General features: G+C 36.5%; 2 protein-coding genes across 5 annotated transcripts; one reads left to right on the top strand and one right to left on the bottom strand.

Moving 5' to 3' along the window:
* Positions 1-2855: 2855 nt before the first annotated feature.
* LOC136258740 (CAP-Gly domain-containing linker protein 1-like) lies at positions 2856-15590 on the bottom strand. The gene is made up of 10 exons (XM_066052094.1): positions 15226-15590; positions 12041-12478; positions 10878-11123; positions 9870-9968; positions 9740-9814; positions 9537-9600; positions 8709-8785; positions 7623-7700; positions 3818-3899; positions 2856-3020 (listed from the first exon to the last, which is right to left on the bottom strand). Exons 1-10 carry the CDS (start codon positions 15541-15543, stop codon positions 2914-2916), a joined length of 1584 nt encoding a protein of 527 aa, XP_065908166.1. The 5' UTR covers positions 15544-15590; the 3' UTR covers positions 2856-2913.
* Positions 15591-20183: 4593 nt separating this feature from the next.
* On the top strand, positions 20184-22046 carry LOC136258743 (uncharacterized). Of its 4 annotated transcripts, XM_066052100.1 has the most exons (10): positions 20184-20528; positions 20675-20718; positions 20769-20948; positions 20998-21054; positions 21110-21284; positions 21324-21475; positions 21526-21625; positions 21677-21764; positions 21818-21887; positions 21939-22046. In XM_066052100.1, the coding sequence occupies exons 3-6, from the start codon at positions 20844-20846 to the stop codon at positions 21404-21406; spliced, it is 420 nt and encodes a 139-aa protein (XP_065908172.1). In that variant the 5' UTR covers positions 20184-20528; positions 20675-20718; positions 20769-20843; the 3' UTR covers positions 21407-21475; positions 21526-21625; positions 21677-21764; positions 21818-21887; positions 21939-22046. The 4 variants fall into 4 exon arrangements, 3 of the variants coding, with proteins under 3 accessions (XP_065908172.1, XP_065908173.1, XP_065908171.1); XR_010702958.1 differs by having other exon boundaries at positions 20675-20948; positions 20998-21058; positions 21335-21475; XM_066052101.1 differs by having other exon boundaries at positions 20675-20948; positions 21335-21475.
* Positions 22047-22861: the final 815 nt, after the last annotated feature.

Raw genomic sequence — 22861 nt, 5'->3', positions numbered from 1 at the left:
GGAAAATTTATACGAGTCAATGTTTGTCGTCAGTTGCCTGTAGTATCCTTTTCTTAATCGCGAATCATTAGGGGTAAAGTACTCTTTGGGGATATCAATAAGATCATTAATAATTTTATACATCATTAGCTCTCTCTCTTCTTTGTTGTAAAGGAGGTAAGTTAAGTGTGCTTAGCATGTTAGTAACACTAGAGTAACTTGAAAACTCAATTAGGCAAAATCTGGCCGCTCTTCTCTGTACTGCTTCAATTCTATTAATATTCAAGCACTGGCCTGACCATACTTCTGTAGCAGTTACATTTCACAGTGCTTGGACAGTGGCGCAGGTTTCTGTAAATAAAGGCGTTGATTTGGTTAGCTTTATTGGTGATTGTTTGGATATGGTCATTGAATAGTTTGGTATCACGTGTTCTTCTGAGCATGCACAGAGTAAATAATGGCTTACCATGCGGTAGCTTAAGAAGGATGCGGGTGGTGGATGAGTAATTAATAATCACCAAATAGGGGCCTTAAGGACAGGTAAGTAAAAACTTTTAAAGAGATTCCTTTGAAAAGTGGTAATTAAATCACAATCTGACCTCCTCCTGGTTACAAACTTGGCAAATGTGATTAAATACTGTCATGCAAGTGTGCATATAACCCTAGGCCTATGATTTAGCATGTCACCAACACCATTCGTATTTACCTACCAACTCAATGGTTGTGATCTACAATGTTAACCAGCTGGGAAATACAGCAACATCCTTCATGTCACGATCGTTTTCAGCACATATACTATATGTATGTACTTAAAGGCATCTAAAAAAATATAATTTTTAAATGCAAACTTTATGAGTGCTATGAAGATATTAAATCCATGGCATGCAGAAACATGGTAGCTACGTCCAATATATCATTCATCCCCGGTGTGGGACCCATACTTGGACAAGAACATTCAAACCTTGGGGAAGGTACAAAGAAGGGCTGCCACTGGGTTTTGTCTGACTATCATTGGAAGAACAGTGTATCTACTATGTTGAACCATCTAGGATGGCCAACTGTAGCCGAATATCAGATACAACATTTTACAAAACCTGTCTGCTCCACAAATATCTTCATATTCTCCCACCACCAGCCATTTCACATGCCAATTTTATCATGCACCATGACCCACTACACTTTCTGGTTTCTCTTTCCAGAACTAATTTCTAGCCTTTATCCCCATGACTGGAATAATTATCTTCATCAGATTTGATTGTTCTATATAGTACACATTCGTCAGCAAACAATCTGTTGAATTAGTGATGTCAGAGTAAAAACATAATGGGGCCTGGGACTGTCCAAATTGAGAATGTAGCCTTTAATACAACAAACTTTCAATTTGTTCAGCAATCTCTGGTGGGGAACTGTGTCAAAAGTATCAAGCATAGCTAACTAGATCGGTTTGATGTTGATGGTCCAGTGATCACATATGTTCAGTCATAGATAATTGAAGGGCATGAAGTACCTCCCCCCTCTCTACTATCTATATGGCTCAGTTTTTATGGGAAATCCAAAAAAATTTCATTGAGTTGACTGGATCTTATGTACTATGTATGTAGCCATAAGCACTGAATCTCACTCAGTTTATTAGTCCTCAGGTGTCACTCCAACTACACTCTACCAGGAGCGTGGAGGCAGTGCAGACATATTTGTTTAGGCATAATTCAATAATCGATATCTTTTCATTTGGTGCAGCTTGTATCTATATGAACTAGTGATGCACTGATAAGAGATTTTGTCAATTATTCAATTAGCCAATATTGAAACTTACATAATGTCCAAAATACCAATAACTGATCCGATGCTTATGTTTACTAACATTTTGTAAAATTGTCATTTAAAACTTTATTTTTGTCTTATATTGTTATGAAAACAATAGTCAGTTAAATTAATCAGTTAATAATCTGTTAATAATTACCGATACCAATATTGCTGAAATTTGGCTGATTTCCGTTTATTTATCAATTATAATTGGTGCATCACCAAATTATGAATAGCTATCTATACAAATTTGTCACAAAACAAACTGTTTGCTACCCTGGCCAGCACAAAGAAACATGAGAAACTAGGAAGGCTCCACAACTTCAGAGATTAAGATACTCTGATAGAGCAGTCATCTCAGAGTACTCAGCCAAGAGCAGTATATAATATTATTAATAAAAGGCAACCATTCAACTGTGCTATAAGCAAGTACTGAGCTACTTATAATAATCAGCATTGGACTAGAGACATGAAAGGTTATAGGCTCACACTACTTCATATACTGACAGTGTCATATTATAATGCAGTATACTCATACAAAGACAGTCTAAGAATTTGGTTAACTTTGTGCTTTAGCATAGCCTATAGGCCTAGCCCTATTATATTGATGGCTGAAGCAAACATTTAAAGAATTTACCTATCATATAAATTTTTGATTTGTACAAGTGCTTAACTACCTGGGATTGTGCAGTGGTATAATCAGTGCTGTTGAGTGGGAAATTTAGTGAGGGAGACCCATCAATGTAGACACTCTGTTAGTCAGTGTAGACATCGGTGGTGGGGGCTTTCATCAGTTATGTACATGGATTATAGCATAATATATACACACTTTGAACACCTTGAGTCATTGTATCAAGTGTGGGATTTGATCACTAAGGCTTGCTACAGTGGGTCACACTATGTACCGATGTTGCTTAAGCCATATAGCAGCACAGCTCTACATGAGTATCCAATAATATGCATAACCAGTAGCTATATAGAATAAACTATATAAATGGTTGTGAATGTTAAGGCTAAAGTTTCTGTCCAAATTGTAATAAGAAGTAATTAGCAAAATAAAAATCCACCAAAAGTGTTTCAAAATATTTCTCTGTAAGTTTGAATACAGTGTACAAACATATGAATGTCAAATTAAACATTTTGTTGTTTCAGATTTTTCAGCACTTTGTTAAAAGACTCAACCCAATTCACTTTCTCGGTATTAGCAGACACTTGAAACTTGTATACTGCATGATGTCCTACCAGAGATTAAAGCAAACATGTATAAATATGCCATATTTACATGCACACACACACGCACGCACGCACGCACGCACGCACGCACGCACGCACGCACACACACACACACGCACACACACACACACCATCTACACTAGTGATACATATTGAAATCAGGACACTCTAAGAGGCAAGCCACTTAATTATTTGCTATGGTATTTCAGATGCCCATGTGATGCCCATGTGATGCCCATGTGATGCCCACGTGCATTCATATCTTTGTTGTACATATAGATTGCTTGATTAGTATAGTTTTGCATTTTAAACAGTAATAGCCAATTATGTATGAAGGAATGAGATACCCTGATAGATAATTAATAGAGCAATTACCCTAATATAACAGTCAAGCATTTGTTAAGTTCAGAGAATCTAATCTTCAAATTTCTCTCTGAAAGTGCATACTCTCAGACCCCCTAGATTGGCATGTTTTGCATGCTAGTGTCTTTATCACACTAAAGTACACTCCTTTGTACATAACTTTAGCTAGAATGCTATAGGCCCTGGCATTACTGGATTGGAAAAATCAGTCATCAAAATTCTTGGAGCTACCCATGAATAGGTTTACATATTAGCCTGGTGTGCTAATGTGTTAATGTACACAGAAATTAAAAAAATGCAATGGAACCTAGTTTCTAAAAATGTTTTGTATGTAGCACTTGGGTTATGTGAAAACACTGAACATACAATTGTGTATAGAGTTCATGCTGACATGCAGGTTATAGCACACAAAATTATAAAAATGTATGTATATACGTACCTTGAACATAACCTCCTCTGCTTTTATCAAGTTTACATGACTTCATATAGCCTCTTGTTTTATCAGCTATTTCAAACAAGTTCTGCATTGTGACGTAGAAAGTTATTAATGGTTAGTTACATGGTATGATGTATATAATTATATGAATAAATGTCTTAATGGGAAATTTATTACTGATTCAGTGTGTGCAGTAAATAGATGGGCTGATGAAATAATACATTATATATGTATGCTATTTGCAATAAAGAAGCTTCTATGCTACTGGCTGTGTATATAGTGGTAACTATACTTTGAATTTGGAGTCACAAAGAATAACGTTCAGTCTTCAACATTAGCTACAGTAGAAACACTACCAATGGTAATGTAGTTAGTGTTAATACTCCAACTTTGGAGTGGACTCATATTATATACCACATCATATAATTAAGACTCACGGTAGTGAGTCGCGCAGCCAAGGAAAGTGGGGCGCGTGACTAACGTGAATTATTTACATGAACAACTAACTCTTATAGAACACACACCTAAAACCTACCATTAAAATCACTCTTTGGCAAAAAAAACACCTCGTGATACAACAAAACCTTTGGTATATTGTTATATAAGCGTATTACTAAGTAAGTAATCCCTGTTATATTTTAGTAACACCACATGAAATTTTGCTGAAAATGTCGTATTCTCCTTCTCCTTCACATACTCATTAGCATGAGCTGCCAATTTTTTGACACTTATATCTTGGACTGTGTTAGTTCTACAGCCTTGGATTTACTATCACAAGTTCTTTGGCTAGTTAAGTTCCTTTAATGCAATCTTGGAACTTCACCTCTATTGTGAGAGTCACCATAAGCGATTTTCTCAAAGTTTGATTCATTCACTCTTGCACTCATGGGACAACCTTTGATATGTAATTAAACATATGGGGTAGTTTCGCTCGATTATGACTTGCTGTTCTTCTGGGAAGTGGTGAGTTAATTTCCATAAGCGCGCTCATAAGATAATAACCTAATTACTGATTTATTTTGTGGTTTTTTAGAACCCTATCTTAAATTTAAGACACCTCTAACTACAGTAGTGTTTATTTACAGTTGGCAAACTCGTTGAATTCGGCTGCTTATTTGCAGTCAACGCTAGGTGAATCAGTGCGGTGAGCTCAGTGAACTTGCTATCGCATGCTATTCTTGTAAGTGTTTGTTATCAGTTCATTTGTAATAATGGGTCTGAAGTAGCTCAGTAACGCAGCCCACAATACGGCTTTGTTTGTGCATTTCAAAGGACAATCTAGTATGTTACAATATAATAAGAAGTTTGGGGCACATTCTCACCTGCTGGGAAATGGCCTTTACTCTGATGGTTTTACTGGTGTCTAGAAGCCATACCCTATTGAGGAAGCACCTGCCTACTTGTACCAAACTACATTCTTTGGTTTTGCTACTTCATGTCCCAAACTATGATGCAATACACACAGTTGTGATAACCAAAGGTGGCTTGTATGGAACTATTAGCTTTTAGTGATGCACCGATACCACTTTTTCACTACCGATCCGATACCGATACATTTGAGGCCAGAAATGGCCGATACCGATACTTTGCACCACAGGCATTTCTCACAAGAAACAGCTAGTGATTTAGCTTACTAAACTCATTTGCTAATCCCATCAACTGCAGTTTGCTGGTTTTGTGGCTATCAATTATGGGAAGATAATAGTTTATGGCTTCAATGAATCTTATTTCGTGGCTTACTTCAGTTTCCACTGTACTAATAATGCTAGTAGCTGGCTTCTTGTTAGGCCAGTTTCATGTAAGGGAAAGTATTTTAATTGATCTTTTAATTGTGGTTGCACAACCACTGGATGCTGTGGTTAGCCATAAAAATGTACAGAAACCATTGGGAAATGGACAACCACGGACACAAAATCTATTGTCACATATAATGTAATGAAAATATCCGAGTTTTTAAAGCAGCACTGTAGACTACATTGATTTCTACGCCCTGTGGTGTTTGTCTGCTGTAAATACGCTAAGCCACTAGCGAGTTATGAGCCAATAAAGGTTAGAATGCGTGATAAAAATGTTTTTTGGAGACGAAACACACAAGCAGCTGCTTGTTATTCTTGTTTACCAGATGTACAGTACAAGAGTAAGCCGTACTATCACCTGGATGATGTATCTGGGCTCCCTGAACAAGCGGTTAACTTATTAGCTCTCATGCCAATTCAGCGCTTTCCTGTGAAGCGATTCGCAACAAAAACTATTGTTAAGACTTGTTGAAGTTCCTGTGTTATTTTCTGACTTCGAACTTACAAATATCAGCTGTAGAAGGCCTTGTCTGGTGACATTTCTAACTTTGCCACCCTATTAACTCGGGCATCTTTTGTCCTATTCACAGTGGACAACCACTAAAGGATCTATGACGAAACGAAAGAGAAATCAATGTAGTTTCTTTCCGTGTACAGAAAATTAGAACATACCGTATACTTTGTAAGTTACCGAAGTTTTGCTGCCGGTTATCATCGTTTTCCCAATGGCTTCAATACATTTTTATGGGCATCCACAGCATCCAGTGGTTATGCAATAGACAATTAACACTGATTGCATTCTTAAGGCCTTATGTGAAACTGGCCTATTCATGGCTTATATCAGCTTTTGCTCAACTCCATTCAATGCGCTATGTATGCCGCCATCTTGATAAATAATTAAATGACGTCATTTAAAGTATCGGTTGGTATCGGGAATTTATAGCTTTACCGATACAAGTCCGATACCGCCAAAATAGGGCCGATACTGATACTAGTATCGGTATATCACTATTAGCTTTATGCATGAATTTTTTTTCGTCTTGATTGATATTACTCAGTGACAAAAATGTGTGCTATCCTAAAACAAAAACTGCCTTGGGGCTGTAAAAAAAGGGCACTGCCAAGCAAAGTAGGATCAATCAAACAAGCTAATTATTCAACATGACTGGTAAGAACGACTGATATCAAGTTACGGCCAAGTAGACTGGAATATTACCATGATCAATCTGTAAAACAACTGGTAAGAACAAGGACTGATATCAAGTTGCGGCCAAGTGAATACAGTATTACCCATTCTCTTGGTATCTAGCTATAGCTGTATAATAAAACTAGAGTAAATACACATGCAACTGTTATTAAATTGTCATTTAAAAATTGTCATTTAAAAATTGTCATTTAAAATCACACACTACAAAAATAAAAGCGACCAAATGACAATTTAATGACAGTTGCATGTGTATTTGTTCTAGTTTTATTATATAGCTATAGCTAGATACAAAGAGAATGGGTAATACTGCATTCACTTGGCCACAACTTGATATCAGTCCTTGTTCTTACCAGTCGTGTTGAATAAGCTTGTTTGATTAATCCTACTTTGCTTGACAGCGACCTTTTTTTACAGCCCCAAGGCTGTTTCTTTTAAGGTAAACTTTAGCGCCATTGATGCAATGGCCAGACAATTACTCTGTGTGTATAGTGTGCATGCGTGTGCATGCGTGTGTGTGTGTGTGTGTGTGTGTGTGTGTGTGTGTGTGTGTGTGTGTGTGTGTGTGTGTGTGTGTGTGTGTGTGTGTGTGTGTGTGTGTGTGTGTGTGTGTGTGTGTGACTCTGTGTGTATGTGTGTGTGTGTGTGTGTGTGTGTGTGTGTGTGTGTGTGTGTGTGTGTGTGTGTGTGTGTGTGTGTGTGTGTGTGTGTGTGTGTGTGTGTGTGTGTGTGTGTGTGTGTGTGTGTGTGTGTGTGTGTGTGTGCATGTGTGTGTGAGTTATGTGTGCGTATGTTAGGGTGAGTTTACCTCTTGAACATATTCACTGACTTCCATTTCTGGAGTGATTGGTAATATTCCTATTGGCCTCTTTCTCATTGCAGGGTCCTGTAATGTGAAACAAATACTCAAACTCAGTTCATGGTATATTACTGCTTATGATAATCAAGGACTGCAATTGGTTGAGGGTTTTTTCTTTTCTTATACATGTGTTAGTGTAAACATATTCCCTGTATATAATCATGCATTGTAAAGTTGCCTAGCTAGATTTGATCTGGCGAAAAGTTAGCTGTCACATTCCTTGCATAAGTCTAATAATAGTGTAGTTAAAAACTTTCAATTTAAGGGTTCCAGTGATAAAAACCTTCTACTTCTATTATATTGTTTTATTATATAGAGTATTTCTACTATATCAATCTTCTGTTTATCCATAATTCGCTTTTTTTCATTGTAAAATAATTTTGTATCCAAAAGATTAAAATACTCTAATAAAGCAATCATTCATGTAAATCACACCAAAATATTTTTACAAAATATTTTTTACCTTTTTGTATGAAAATAAAGCACATTTAGGTAGACCTTCTATTTATTATACATATCTCTAACAGCATCCCATAGTATGAATAATGCAGAGTACCCTTGATGTATTTTAATTTACTGAATATACTTGACCAGTTTCCAGAAACTACACTGCAAACCTTCTCCCCCCTGTCTGGAGCTGCCCCTGGGCCCAGAGGGGTACTCAAGTAATTGAGTAGCACATAATATCAACCATTCTTTCTGTGCAGGACAGTTAATTGGATTATTCATTGATGTACAAAGCTCTCTATAATAGGATATGCATAAATTCTAATAAAATGCCTACCAGTCAACAAATACACTAATTGAGCACCCATTTTTGGTATTTGGCTATTGGATGATTGGATTATTATCTCTTCACAACCTTTAGAAAAGAGTATGTTTCAAGCATTAGTATCATACGTGAAATGGCCACATAATTTAATTCTCACAAAACAGTGTAAGTAGGATAAGAAACATTAGTTTATACATGTACAAGTACAAAGAGAATTATACACTGCAGCATATTAACAAGCACTCAGTAGATTATACACTTACAGCTTTTCCTTCAAAGTAGAAAAAGAAATGTGATGACAGGACACACCACCTTTTCCTCCAGTACTTCTTTTGACCACCTAAACATGTTCCATAATTACATAGTATTATGAGATGAGGTGACATGTAGATGAAACAGTTATAACTGCACAGATGTAAAGCTACTTAATAGCAACGATCACGGCACTCAAAATTAGCCATTTTTCAATATTGAAGATAATATTATTAAACTAGTAGCAATAGACAGAACATTAAATAATTTATAGGTCATAATTACAAACATTCTATATACACATTTTTAGAATTGTTTTTCTGGTCATCATTTTTCAGGGTAGGTTGCATCACTGCTCTATACCACTACTAAGCAAAATGAATTGAACATGGTGATCTTAAACAATGATACACTAAAGATTTATTGTAACATCAAGCACTATGAAAACCAAGATAATGTGAACAGTGCTATATAGTAGGGCTCAAACAAATATTATATTATTTGAATACCATTTCTGGTATTCGAATATTCATTTCAAAGGAAATATATAACATCAGTGTGCAGAGTACTAGGAAATTCTTGATCCTACATAAGCATATCTATGACATAAGTGATCAAATCATGTTGATTCTGAATTGTATTACAGAGACATCTTGTACAACAGGATTATTGATATCTCGTCCATATACCAATGGTGAAAAAGAATATTCGAATATTAAGTAGTTGTGAATAAAGAATATTCAAATAGTAAAAACATTATTCATTTGAGCCCTACTATATAGCTATTAAATTTTGCATATGCTACGCACGCACGCGTGCACGCACACACACACACACACCTTCTTTTAATAGCCATCCTTGGTAAACTGGGTCGTGGGCACTATCTGACGAAGAAACAGATTTCTAATAGATGATAAAAGATCACAAAATTAATAAACTTTAAAGTCATACTTATCAAACAAGTGCAATATAATACTAGGAGCCTCTAAAACTGCTACCAGGTTCTTGGTAAGATCATAGCACAATTATACAATGATTAAACCTTGCTAGGCATGGATACTTCAGCTTCTTCATAACCAAGTGATGTACTTCTACTTGCCTTTTTCTCTGAGCTTCTCTGCTCAAACATCACGCACTGTACAACACAAAACTGTTGAATTTATTGTACAAACCTTAGGAGTGAAGTAAGAAGTGATGGATCCTAATCGTGATTGAGTGGAAATTGAACGTTTTAGCTCAGAAAAGTCTTCAGAAGACCCTCCCAGTGGCTGCTATGTATATGTATATATATATATATATATAATATATAATATTATTAAGAAAACAAACCCACTAAGTGATACAGTAAGTGCAATAATGTTGTCACTCATAGGCGGATCTAGGAGACACTATCAGGGGGGGGGGGCAAGAAGTTTTAGCACACAACAGTGTTTATTCCACTGTGAGGATAAGAATGGAATTCTAGTACAAGTTATATTCATTTGCATAATTTTATTCAGCATATAGCTGGATGAATGATGGACATAAAGTTTTAAGACTGTAGTTGGAGAAATTTTTATCTCAGGTTTGAATTTCAGAGCATTTTTGATAGCACTTAGCTGACAAAGTGTATGTTTTGCAATACATACAAAGATTGGTTAGCCTATCTGAGATAAACCTGTTTGATGGTAGAGTGTATACCAAATCAAAATAAGGAGTAGCTAGCATTGTTATGATTTGTAAAAATTGTAAATTGATGACATTAGAATTGCGACTGTTCTATTAGAGTAGTGACTGCTCTATTAGAGTATCTTGATCTTTGAACAAAAATTCAAATTTATTTGCCTCGCTTTCTTTACAGTGTACAATTTAGCTATAACTGTAAAGTACATTTTATAACTGTTGTCTTCTATTTGCCCATTGGCTGTCTATACTTTTGAATACAGTGTGAATGCATGATTCTAGTTTCTGGTATCAATATAGTACTGTAGGTCCAAGGGGGGCAAGAGAAAGGCCAGGGGGGACACAGCACCCCTTGGCCCCCCTCAGATCTGTCTCTGTTGTCACTGATTGATACATAGCATGAATGTGCATTTTTAAAAGTATACATGCTGTTATATGCTGAAAAGTAAGCTCATGCTCTGATAGCAGAAGTGCATAATAAAGTTATTGGGATATTGCGTGCTCTAATTAATACTCACTTTTGTTTCTGCTAGTTCTAGGCTGGAGTAAGACAGGTTATGATGTACACTGCCAAAATGTGAAAATGACACAGCATCCAGCTCATCCTTCAAGTGAGACAACTCATTTTCTAGTTCTTCTCTTGTTTTGACTAGTGCTTCCTTTTCACTTTTTAAATTACGGCGTTTCTTGTGATATGTTGTTACATCTTTCTGGTAAGCTTTCAGCTTGTTTTCAATTGAGTTATTTTGAGCTCCTTGTGAATGCTAAAATAATCCATTATTGATTATAACAGATACTCTATTAGAAAATTCTAACAGAACATACACAAATGTTGCTGTGCTTCAACTACCAGAGAACAGCCTATGAAAATGCCATGGTTTGCCATGAAATTTCATGGACACTGCTTATGAAATACCTATGAAATATTTGACATGGGGTACTGCACCCATGAAATTTTTCTGTGTCATGAAATAATTTGTCAGGGCCATGAAATTATCACGATAAATTTCATGAGATTACCATGGTAAATTTCATGAGTATTTCATGACATGGAGAAATATCCATGAAGGATTTTCATGGCACATCAATTTCATGGGGAGCATTTTACTTTTCATGGATAAAATTCATGGTATGGTTCTCTGGTATTTACTTTTCATTGAAAACACATAGGTATTTCATGGTGTGGTTCTCTGGTAGTGTTAGGAATGCCATGAATAGAAATATTAGTCATGTGTTGTGGCATCACAGAGTTAGGATAATTACTTAGCAAATATCTACTAACTGTGAAAAACACGGGTGTCAATTATATATGCATACTTTTAGTAGTCTTGTGGTTTAACTGAGCGGTGATGACAATACAGGTATCATCATGCCAAAATTATTAGCCATTTTGTTGTCAATTTATAATACCAGCATGATACCATTACCAAGCCTAGTGAAATCATTCCACTGTAACAGCATGTAACAAATATTAGTGTAAGCAGTAAGAATTCAAAATGCTAAAACTTGCTATCAAAGTTTTATACAACAGTTATACTTCGTGGAGTAGCTGATAATAAGTTCATGTGGTGGATCAATATAGGCAAATGCTTACTGATGTCATCAATGGCTATCAATCATTCTTTGAACACTCTTATTACCATGCACTGTTTGTAATATATACACAATCATAAACAATTACCTTCAATTCTGTGATATCAGAAGAACTCCTTTTTCGTGGTGGAGGTGGAGCATCAGAATAATCTTCATTGCATGAAGCATTAAGACTTGAAGACTGCACTTCTTCATTTGTTTTTCCCGGTGGAATATCAGCATTAGTGAGTATGTCAAAACATTCATCTTCGCTGCTACTGTAACTGATTGTATCTTGTAAAGCAAGCTGTTCTGATAAAGACTGAATTTTAGCATCTCTGGCTGACAGCTGATCTTCCAGATTCTTAATGTGGCCACCATGATTTATTTTTAACTCATCAAGCTCCTTTCTTAAAAGATTAATCTCTTCATTTTTCTTTTTGATTTCTTCATTTTTATCTTCAAGCTTTGCTTCTAATTTTTCTATTGTTCCCATCTGATCAACTTGTATGTCATTAATTGTATTGACTGCCTTAGCAAAATCCTCCTATCAGTATCCATGTACAGTAATTGAACTTCATTATGACCAAACTTATATAATTAATGAGATAACTAATAAAGTATACCATTGAGCAATGTCTGGGACCTACTAGAGATGCCCACTATGTATTAGTTAGAAGGTTTCTACGCTATGGTAGTCTTGTAACTATATATGTAAGTGAGGTTAACTGTATTTATTTTAGGCAGCTGCTCACTATGAAAACAGACCTTCCCTTACTAACCACATACTAGTGGGAGAGCCCTCAATAATCTGCTTAGTAAGAGTATTGGCAACAGTTTCACCTTTGGTAAATCACATGGTCAAGAATAATAGCTTAAATCAGCAAAAACAATAACATTCATTTAACCAAACTTTGATGTCATTTTATAACCGACAAAGTTTATTGTAGTACATGCTTAAAAGAAATAGTTTACTGCTAGCTGGCTCAGAACATTGGCACCTGTCTTGACCAGCAGAAAGTGACATGTCACTTCAGTTTACTAGCTGAGTTCAAGTTGGTGTTTCGAAGTTTCTTGGATGCTCGTTGTGCTAAAATGCAGTGGCAGAAATCTAGAGTCATATCATGACCAAATTCCCTTGTTGGAGGTTCTTATCAGGGGCCCATGCATAATAGTGGAGTGCTATTCATAACTTAATTGGATTTCATCAATACAACTACGATGCAGTTTTCTAAATTTTTGAATTACATTTTATGCTTCAAATGATTTTCATAAACGGTGAACATGTGTAGCTAGACGTATGCTCTAGATGGTATATGCTAACAGCTCTAATGTATAATGCTCTTTTTATTTAATTATTTGTATAGCTAACAGAGGTGATTAAGTCTACTTGCAATTGTACACCATTAAAGTGACAAGTTTAATGACAATAATAGGGTACTGTACATATACAACCATATGTATCATGTACCAGTATGGGATCCTCACAGCACTGGAAGACAAGCACTTTTTAATGTCTATAGATTCCACAGGCGGATCAGTTACTGAGAGAACACAAACTATCACACTATAAATAACTACACAAATCATCTCATAGCTACACGTATACGTGTGACAACACAAGATGCATGGTGTTTATCACAGTTGATACAGAACAAAAGGGCTATGCAGTGCAAATGTACCTATACTGTTGAAATTGCTTGCAATTCATTTCAAATCAATACAGAGTATACAAGTTGTAAAAAAACATATGAATTATTTTTGTTGACATAAAATTATGAGATTTTTATAGATGATATGCCAAATGAATAAATAGCTGGTCTTCACCACCTCTCAATGAATTTTGCTCTAAATTGAATAAAGGCCAGTAAGGCCACATTTAAGCTTATTGAGTTAAGTTCCAATATAGGAAATTGCGTATGTACTGATTTCCTAAACCGCCTTATATACTTGAGGGAACTTTGTAGGTACTAATGATGTGTGAGTCCTATCCTGCAACCATGACAAAGGCCCATGTATATAAGTGTATTTACAATCATGTCAGCTATAGATATGTACGTGCTACACTTGTATCTTTACACGTTTTCAATTTCATCACACTACCTATGCATATGCTGAATTAGCACTGTAAACAGTACATGCAGTGTGTCAAATGAGTCAGCAAATTGGTGTGCTGTGTTAGCATGTTAATAGCACTCCTCCATTATAAAATAGCACGAGTTGGCTGCAAGTATACGAACCACCAGAAGTTGTCCAAAGGGTAAGAGCATTTGCAAGCAAAAGCAAAATGTTACATTTTCTGGCTTAATATGTCCACAATATTATCTCCAGGGGGTGGGGAATTTTGTCTATGGGCATAACGTTAGGCCGTGCAAAGTTAATTGTATGTTTCTGGTCCTACATATTCCCCAAAACTGACCAGGTGACCAGGTTTTTTTTTTATTAGACTCTATACTATGTACATTTGAAATTGTAGTATATGGAATTATAAAGAAAAACAGTTATTGTATAAAGCTGGTGCATCTTTACAAGAAAAGAGTGTTTACAAGACATGAAACCTTTCAACAGATATAAAATATTATTATGTGGCAATTGCACAATCCATTCAACAAAAAATGACCAGGAAGCCGGCTTAACCCTTCGTTTCCCACCAATAGTTTTTGTCATACATTTTTTGACTTCATGATAATACTTATTTTTAGATGAATAGAAACAGCTTTAATAATAACATACATTTTTATTGGAACAGTAACCTCTAAGCAAACTGAAATAAAAATTTCCTTATAAGAATCTAGTACAACAAGGCATTGATATATATTCTTATATATTCCCGCATTTATGTCATGATAGTATTTTCTTTGTAAAACCATCATACAATAATCTTTAGCGCTGAATTTTTTTCTGTTTGTGCCTAAATGGTGTAGCTACCCAGCAAACTTGTAAAAGTAATAGACTAAACAGAGTGAATCTATTGTGATAAATTCTTACACATTTATTTCCCAGATTTGATTACATCATACTTCTAATTATATTATTCAATCACCATCCCATTTACACCACTAGTGCATAATTATGGGGAGAAATGCTGCTAAAAATTTGGTGATGATTCCTATAACTATATAAGAGTTATAAGGTTATAAAGCAAGGAGTGTAATTGTTTGGTTAAAGGAATTTGGGAAACGAAGGCCCGGGTTAAGGCTGGGAACCAGAAACATATAATCAACTTTTCGGCGTGGCCTTATAGATGCATAATAATTTACTAACTAGCTATACACAGTTTACTTAAATTACCACCTTTGCAGAGACTCGTAGCTCAGGTTGCTTCTTCAACTCAACGAGAAGATCCTTGTGGCCGGCATGATCTAGTGACGACTGGAGACATTCGATCAGTGCATGTAAACAGTTTTCTCCTTTTTGTGGCAGGTACTTAAGTAGTTGATCTACTTGATCCTCGCAGCTGCCTTTATCAGAAATAACTTGCCACTCGTGGTCTGTCAGTAAATTGTGCGATCGAAGATGAGGAGAGATGGACTGAAAGTTAAGGTATCTTCTGAACGAAACGTGTAACCTCCTCAACACGTCATTCGCTGACTGCACTTCATTACAATCCATGTTTCAAAGTGTAGCTATAAGCTCACAGATCTAAATGAACGGCTGACTCTATACGGTATAAAAAGGTCAGTGGATTCCAATATCCGAGATTTTTTAAATTAAAGCTCTCCGTAAATTTGTGGTAGACAATTTCAATTTCTATTGTTAGCTAAAACCCCGCTAAAACTTGAGCTATTAAAAAATGCCGGAATCTTTGTAATGTAAAGTGGAGTCATTCATTTACTGTTCACCGCCAAAGCCAAGGTAGCTAGAGTCAGTATCGCACAGTAGTTACACGTAAATTTCCTGTTTCCCGTCCACCGCCCGCACCTGGTAACTGTCAGCTCAGTCGGCACAAACTTCACGTTTGTGTTATTGATGCAACTTGAAAAAGAAGGAACATGTTTTTGCGTAACTTTTTATAGCTATGCCAGGAAAATAATGGCTTGAAAAGCTGTCAATCTCATTATGAAATAATGGAAATGGACCGCCCGCCCGCCCGCCCGCATGCAAATATGCCTGAGGTCAGGATGGGAAACAGGAAATTTATTTGGAGTGGCCTATTAACTATAATGTCAGTCTAATAATACCGTAATTCGTTTATTTTCGTGCAAAAAAATTTCGTGATAAAATTTTCGTGTAAAAATATTTTCGTATAGTCTAATTGTGACCTGGTCTGTGAAAAGGGCTCTTATAGCCTTTCCAATTGTATATATATGGTAATCCATAACTTGACTGGTCAATATGGTACAAGCCTACAATTTGGTCACTCAACAACCCTAACCTGGCAGTAGCTGTGGGTGTAATTACATGGTGATAGCTTTAGTAGATTAGGAGTTATGATTAGCCAAACATGGATAATTGGAAAGGCTATAAGAGCCCTTTTCGCAGACCGGGTCACAATTTTCGTGAATGACTGCTCTATTAGAGTAGTTCGATCTTATGTAAAAAATTTCGTACAAGTTTTGCATACGAAAATACTACTTACGGTAATGTCAGTATAGCAATAATACTGACAAACAACTGAATGTTTTTTTACCAACTGAAAGATTGCAGTGTAGCTATCAGAATATATGTGTTGTCATCAATTGCATGGATCAGTGATTTTAATTTTAAAAAAAACAAAAAAAACACGTGCACACATGCAATTAAAAGTTATTTAGGCTACCAAACACTGTAAAAGTGAAGTGTTCCTGACACACCAAAATATTGCAATATAGTTACACACCACTAAAGCTGCACATTGGTGTGTTTGCTTGATTGCAACATTTTGGTATGCCTGGCATGCTTTATTTTTTAACTATATAATACAGTGAATGGTGTGTGCATAGCTAAGTGTCAAACGGTTGTGTCCCCTAAAGCTACACATAATAGAAGTGACCATGCATGTGCAATAATACCAATTGTAATTGCCTACGTTATACACGTATATAGCTAGCTCTATATTGCCAGCAAGAGTGTGTGTATTACTGTATGGATCAGAAAGGTTTGTGCTTCCTATGAAAAATATTAACCAGAACATCTCAATAAACACCTTAATAGAGTCTTGGCAGTACATGTAGCTATGCAGTCAGGGCCGCCCAGAGAAATTAAGGGGCCCAGGGCAAAGAGTTAAAGTGGGGCCCCAGGGGCAAGGAGGTTTCCATTCTGAATCACAACTTCACCCAAGCTGTAAGTTGAAGACCAAAAAAAAGAAAAGGTCATTACTTGCTGACAATGACAATAGCTACCCCTCACCAACCATATCTCCTTATTTAGGCCACTCCAAATAAATTCTCTGTTTCCTGTCCTGGACTCAAGCATGTTTGCATGCGGGCGGGCAGTCCATTTCAGGGGCGTAGCCAGGGGGGGTTCAAAGGGTTCGGACGAACCCCCTTTTCAGAGTTAAGTTTTTTAAATCGTGATACTGGTTAACTAGAACTGAATTAACTTACACAAATCCACTGAAATGGGTAGCTACAGGTCTTCAGGCAGAGGAATTCAAGTACCTCTACTCGCTATTGCGAATGAATTTATAAGAATACACATGTTTACACGTGTACACGTGTTTACATGTGCACACCTACGAAATTCTATACTTAGGGCAGAACCCCCCTTTTGGAAATCCTGCCTACGCCCCTGCATTTCCATTATTTCATTATAGGGTTGGCAGCTTTTCAAGCCATTATTTGTCTGGCACAACAATAAAAGGTTGCATAAAAGCTTATTCCTTCCTTTTTAAGTTGCAAAAAGAACACAAACGTGTAGTTTGTGCCGACTTGATTGCACTGCTGACACGTGAGCTGACAATGCTTTTACTGAACCTGTCAGTATGCAAGAATAACCGGAAAATAATGGAAGAATACGGAATAATAGATATTTAGAGCTGACAGTAACTATAGGTGCGGGCGGTGGACGGGAAACAGAGAATTTATTTGGAGTGGCCTTATAAGCTTGCTATACTCGCGTGGCCAGACCGCTTTTTCTTCGTCACGGCGCTTATCGATTAGAGATTATAAGCGCCTACTCCGAAATAGGGTCTGGTCCAGAATCAATACGTAAACTCGTTTTCACACCCCAAGCAAGAGCTCGGGGTGTTTAATCAACTTTCGTCATAAAACGTATACTTCCTTTTAATTTTCAAGCACGTACGCACTGGAAATGCCATGAACGATAGTCGGTAGAGTCGATGAGAAACACTGAGGGTGGTTTTCTAAGGCTAAAAAGAACACGGGTTGATTCCTTGCTCAGTTCGCCTTCAGTCTTTTCGTTTTCACAAGGAATCGATCCGTGACCTTTTTAACCGTAGAAAACCAGCCTCTGAGTGTCTCTCATCAACTCCACCGGCTATCGTTCATGGCATTTCCAGTGTGTACGTGGCTTGAAATTTAAAAGGGATTATGACGAAAGTTGATTAAACACCCCGAGCCTTTGCTTGGGGTGTGAAAACGAGTTTACGTATTGATTCTGGACCAGACCCTATTTCGGAGTAGGCGCTTATAATCTCTAATCAATAAGCGCCGTGACGAAGAAAAAGCGGTCTGGCCACGCGAGACTAAGCTTGCTATACTGCTCTTCTGAAGAATACTGTGACTGCTCTATTAGAGTATATCGATCTTTTAGACAGGTATTCAAAGGACCCTTCATGGGGCCTCTTTCAGGCTGGGGCCCGGGTCAAAATGCCCCAGTTCCCCCGCTGTGGGCGGCCCTGCTCTCTGCTTTCAGTGCAACCCGATAAGTTGGCAACTTTTATTTTATACAGCTATTCAGTGGAATTTTCTGACTGACTGACTAACTAGCTAACTAACTGCCTCGCTGATGTCTACATCAATCGGTTAATTATTTTGCCATAAGTAGCAAATAAATACACACATTTTTATATGTGTAGTAGCTACTGCTAGTACAGATGGGGGACTACAGTAAATTAAATAGTGTTGCTTTTTATATCATCATGATCCATAAAAAGGAAAGTATACAGTATGTATATATACGATGAAATACAACAGAGCTTTGGCTATGAACATCTCTATCAGAGACTCCATCAATAATATTGTATCTTTAGGTAATAATTTTCAATGCCACAATACTTAGAGCATTACGTAAGTAATGCGTTGCAAGAGTGCCCATGCTATTTAAAAATTTGCTCACAATTTTACTAAGTTTCTATTTACTAAGACATTAAAAGGCTAAACTTTGCATGTAAAAATATATATTATGGGAGGAGGAGGGGAGTAAAGATATATACGCATAAAAAAATAAAATAAATACCATGTACATAAAAAATATGTATTTCAGTAGCTATTCAATTGTTTTAGCAGTTCGGTTACGAACTGAAACATCTCATTCCAGGCCATTTCTGTTTTTGCCATCACTGTAAGCCTACAAGTGGCAAACTGGATAATGTCCTGCATAGATGGGAAACAAATATGATGCAATTTAACAAACAGTTGATAAAGATTAAAGAATGCACATATCAGTTTATGCAAGATCAATGTACAATTAGTCTCACTGGCTCACTACCTCAAGCTAATACTAATACAACTGAGACAACATTCCATTCATCAGATAACCGACTCAAATAGGGGTTTGTGGTTTACATTACTGATCCCTTCTTGTTTTGTGGTCTTTAAAGTAACCTATGAATTTTCCAATTCTTATTCATCTAGTTAATTTTGCTCCTTTATCTGCATGTCAGTCCATACCTACATAAACAAAATGTCAGTAAGTTCCTGTTTGTGAGTTTGAGAGCTAGCACTCACTGTGAAAAAAGAGGAATATAAGATGGTATATCTAATGGCATAAACTATACAAATAATCTCAGTATAGTCTTGCATTATACTAACTATCTTATAGTTTAGTATAAACCCCATCTTATATTATGGGAAACAGATTATACTTTAGTTTAATACACATTCTTTGTATGGCTTTGTTTACTTAACTAAATGTGATAACTTTTTAGCATCACCATCAGATCTCATTATTTTTAGCTTCACCATCCCATGTGACTTAAGATTTTTTTTACTGTACCAATCAAAGTCATGATGATTTTACAATAAGTAGCTACACTTCTGTTAATCACTGTAGCTAGCTAACTAGCTTCAGTTTGTTGTGATAATTTCATACGCACACATTTTCATATAGCAAAGCATATAATACCAGAAAAATTAATTATTTAATCTAAGAGTCATACAAATCTAGATTTTCTTGCACAGTTAGCACACCTGCAAAAGTTCGTAGTAATGCTTGTTTAAAATTGAAAGGGTCAGTGGTGTGCGCATGCGTATTAGATGCAATTAAGTCGCCATCTTTGTCGCTATTGTTGTATCAGAGGTTGTGTAAATGTGAGTGATATGACGGTGTATCTCGCGGAGAGAGTGTGCGCGATCGGCGCCATCGTCCAATGAGCCACGATGATAGTTATGGACCACAACTGTACATCCCTACTGGCTGTAGCCAGTGGTGAAGTGGCACGTACGGCCAAGTGGACAGTTCCTTCGATGGCAGCAATCAAAAACAGCTCTAGATGAGTAAGTATTAGACTAAAATGATAGCTTGTACGATAGGTTTAGCCGTATTAAATTGTTTATTGTGTATTGTATGACAATGGCCTGTAAATGATTCAACTTTGGTGTTGCTGTGTACGTATTACATGTTTTATATCCTGTTATCTCAGCCTATGGCGGATGACGAGTGGACACAGTTCATCAGCCATCATCAGTAAGAGTATGCATGGTCCGCTCTTATGATTTTGTATATTATCTCTTCAGTGGTACAGTTTCTTGTCGAACCTCTTAGTTCTACAGGCTGTCAGTGTACAACATCTGCAGTGTTAGTTTCCTTCAATGGCAGCTGCTTCCTTTAAAGAATCTGGTAGCGACCACATGTGGACAGTTTTGTTCTTTTTTCATGGAGTTGTTCAACGTCATCTTCTAATTATACTTACAGCTGTAAGTGCATTAAGCCTGATTGTGTTTTTATTCATTTTCTTTTTAATAGGGTAGGAATTACAGACTTGGTCTCAGTTCTAGGAAATTCTTCTTATTGCTAACATCTGTAAGTAAGTATACTGAGAGTGTCCAGTATACAATTTATATTTACCTTCGTTTAGGTTTGTGGAAACTGGTCTCATTTCTTCTGGGAACCGGTCTCATTTCTTCATACTTTTTATCAACAGCTGACGGCTGCTACCTCGTCTGGCACTGTAAATGAGTTGAGTGCTTTCAAGAACCTGTTCCATCTTGTTTGTCCTTATTTCACTGACCATGCTCGTATTGCTAACAAAAGTAAGTTCACTGAGAGTATGCAAATTATATTATATTTAGTCTTGTTTCAGTTTTACTTAGTGATTACCAGATTCTTGGACTTGGTTATCAGTGTATCAGATGCTTCTTGTGAGCTTACATAACACGTTAGCCCAACAAAATCACATACTAAGTGGCTATTTTATGTCTGGTTAGACTCACTGATAACAACTGTAAGTACACCAAATAATCCAGAATATGAATTATGTTTGCCTCCATTTAGGGTTGTGAGACCTGGTCTTATCAGACTTTTCTTAGTTGTACATGGATTGTCGGTCCCAGACTCGGCCTCAGTTTTTAAAAGATTGTTACAAACTGTATACGTAAGTACAATGATTGTTCAGTATATGCATTATATTTACCATCGTTAATAGAGTTGTGGGACCTAACCGCCATTCTACATGGTAATACTAGGTTTCCAGACAAGGTCTCGGTTTTATGAAATTCTTATTATTACAAACTGTAAGTCCAACGATTGTCCAGAATACACATTATATTTACCATCTTTGTATTAGAGCTGTGGGACAGTTCTACCAAGCCAACTAACAGATTGTCACAGAGTTCTACATAGTGATGATAATACAGGTAATTTGTAATGGAACTTGTGAATTGTATTTACTGTCGTACCTGCTGCAGTTGGATAAAGACTGATAAATGACGAAATTGATTTGATACTGTCATGGCCGGCCAAGGAGACATTAATTTACTAGCTGTACCTATTGTGGTTTTAATATATTTACAGAATTTAATTCATTACAAATATAATTATAGAAATTATTTAATTAAGGTAGCCACAGATTGTAGGAAAGTAAAAAAGTACAGTAGTATAGTAGCCAATATATGGTTGAAATAGGCTTAGTATAGTCTGATAATACACTGCACTATACTAGTGATTTAATCTCTAATATATGACTGTCTTAAATGTATTCAATAAGCTTGTTATAGTAAAGTCCTAATCTATTAATATATGCTGTACTATTTCATTCCAATACTAACATTATAAGACTGTTATAGACCTTATTATTCTGAGCTTTTTTCACAGTGACTGTTATCCAAACTTTATGATTCTGGTAAGCTTTGCAGTTTTCTTGAGTAGGTTTTTTATAAAACGTTATCATAATAATATTATGTATATGAGCATATAGCAAGACAATGCAATACAGCACCTGAGCATGAACTTTCTCTAATACTACCACAGCTAGCATGCCCAGTGGACCAGCACTGGGCCATCTGTGTGCTACTCAGGTGTTAAGAGTCAGTGCAGGCAAATACTCCTGGGGCAGGACTAGCAATCCACAGGACGGAGGCTTGCCATGTCTACCAGGTGAAGATGTAGCAAGCCTCACCTGGACCTTCATTCACTTGCACTTGATGCAATTGGCATTTGCTTCCCCATGCAGTTTACACCAGGATGTTATATCTTGGTGGGGTGCTTCCCCAGCCCCTTTTAAACAGCTGCATGGGTAGACTGGAGCAATGTGAGTAGAGTTTCTTGCTTAAACACACACATAGAACATCATCATGGCAACACAATGAAATTCCACTATACAGTATAGCTA

This window comes from Dysidea avara, chromosome 6, assembly GCF_963678975.1.
Source record: "Dysidea avara chromosome 6, odDysAvar1.4, whole genome shotgun sequence".
Classification (NCBI taxonomy): Eukaryota; Metazoa; Porifera; class Demospongiae; order Dictyoceratida; family Dysideidae; genus Dysidea; species Dysidea avara.
The sequence above is the reverse complement of the archived record's forward strand: the minus strand, read 5'-3'. Positions and strand labels throughout refer to the sequence as shown.

What these genes read in the sequence shown, in the direction of transcription:
- LOC136258743 (XM_066052100.1), top strand. Translation starts at nt 20,844, where the DNA reads ATGGCAGCTGCTTCCTTTAAAGAATCTGGTAGCGACCACATGTGGACA. An exon ending in TCTTCTTATTGCTAACATCT is followed by an intron (nt 21,055 to 21,109) that starts GTAAGTAAGTAT and finishes ACCTTCGTTTAG; the next exon opens with GTTTGTGGAAACTGGTCTCA. An exon ending in TGCTCGTATTGCTAACAAAA is followed by an intron (nt 21,285 to 21,323) that starts GTAAGTTCACTG and finishes TATTATATTTAG; the next exon opens with TCTTGTTTCAGTTTTACTTA.
- LOC136258740 (XM_066052094.1), bottom strand. Translation starts at nt 15,543, where the DNA reads ATGGATTGTAATGAAGTGCAGTCAGCGAATGACGTGTTGAGGAGGTTA. An exon ending in AGCTACGAGTCTCTGCAAAG is followed by an intron (nt 12,479 to 15,225) that starts GTGGTAATTTAA and finishes GGATACTGATAG; the next exon opens with GAGGATTTTGCTAAGGCAGT. An exon ending in CTGATATCACAGAATTGAAG is followed by an intron (nt 11,124 to 12,040) that starts GTAATTGTTTAT and finishes GGATTATTTTAG; the next exon opens with CATTCACAAGGAGCTCAAAA.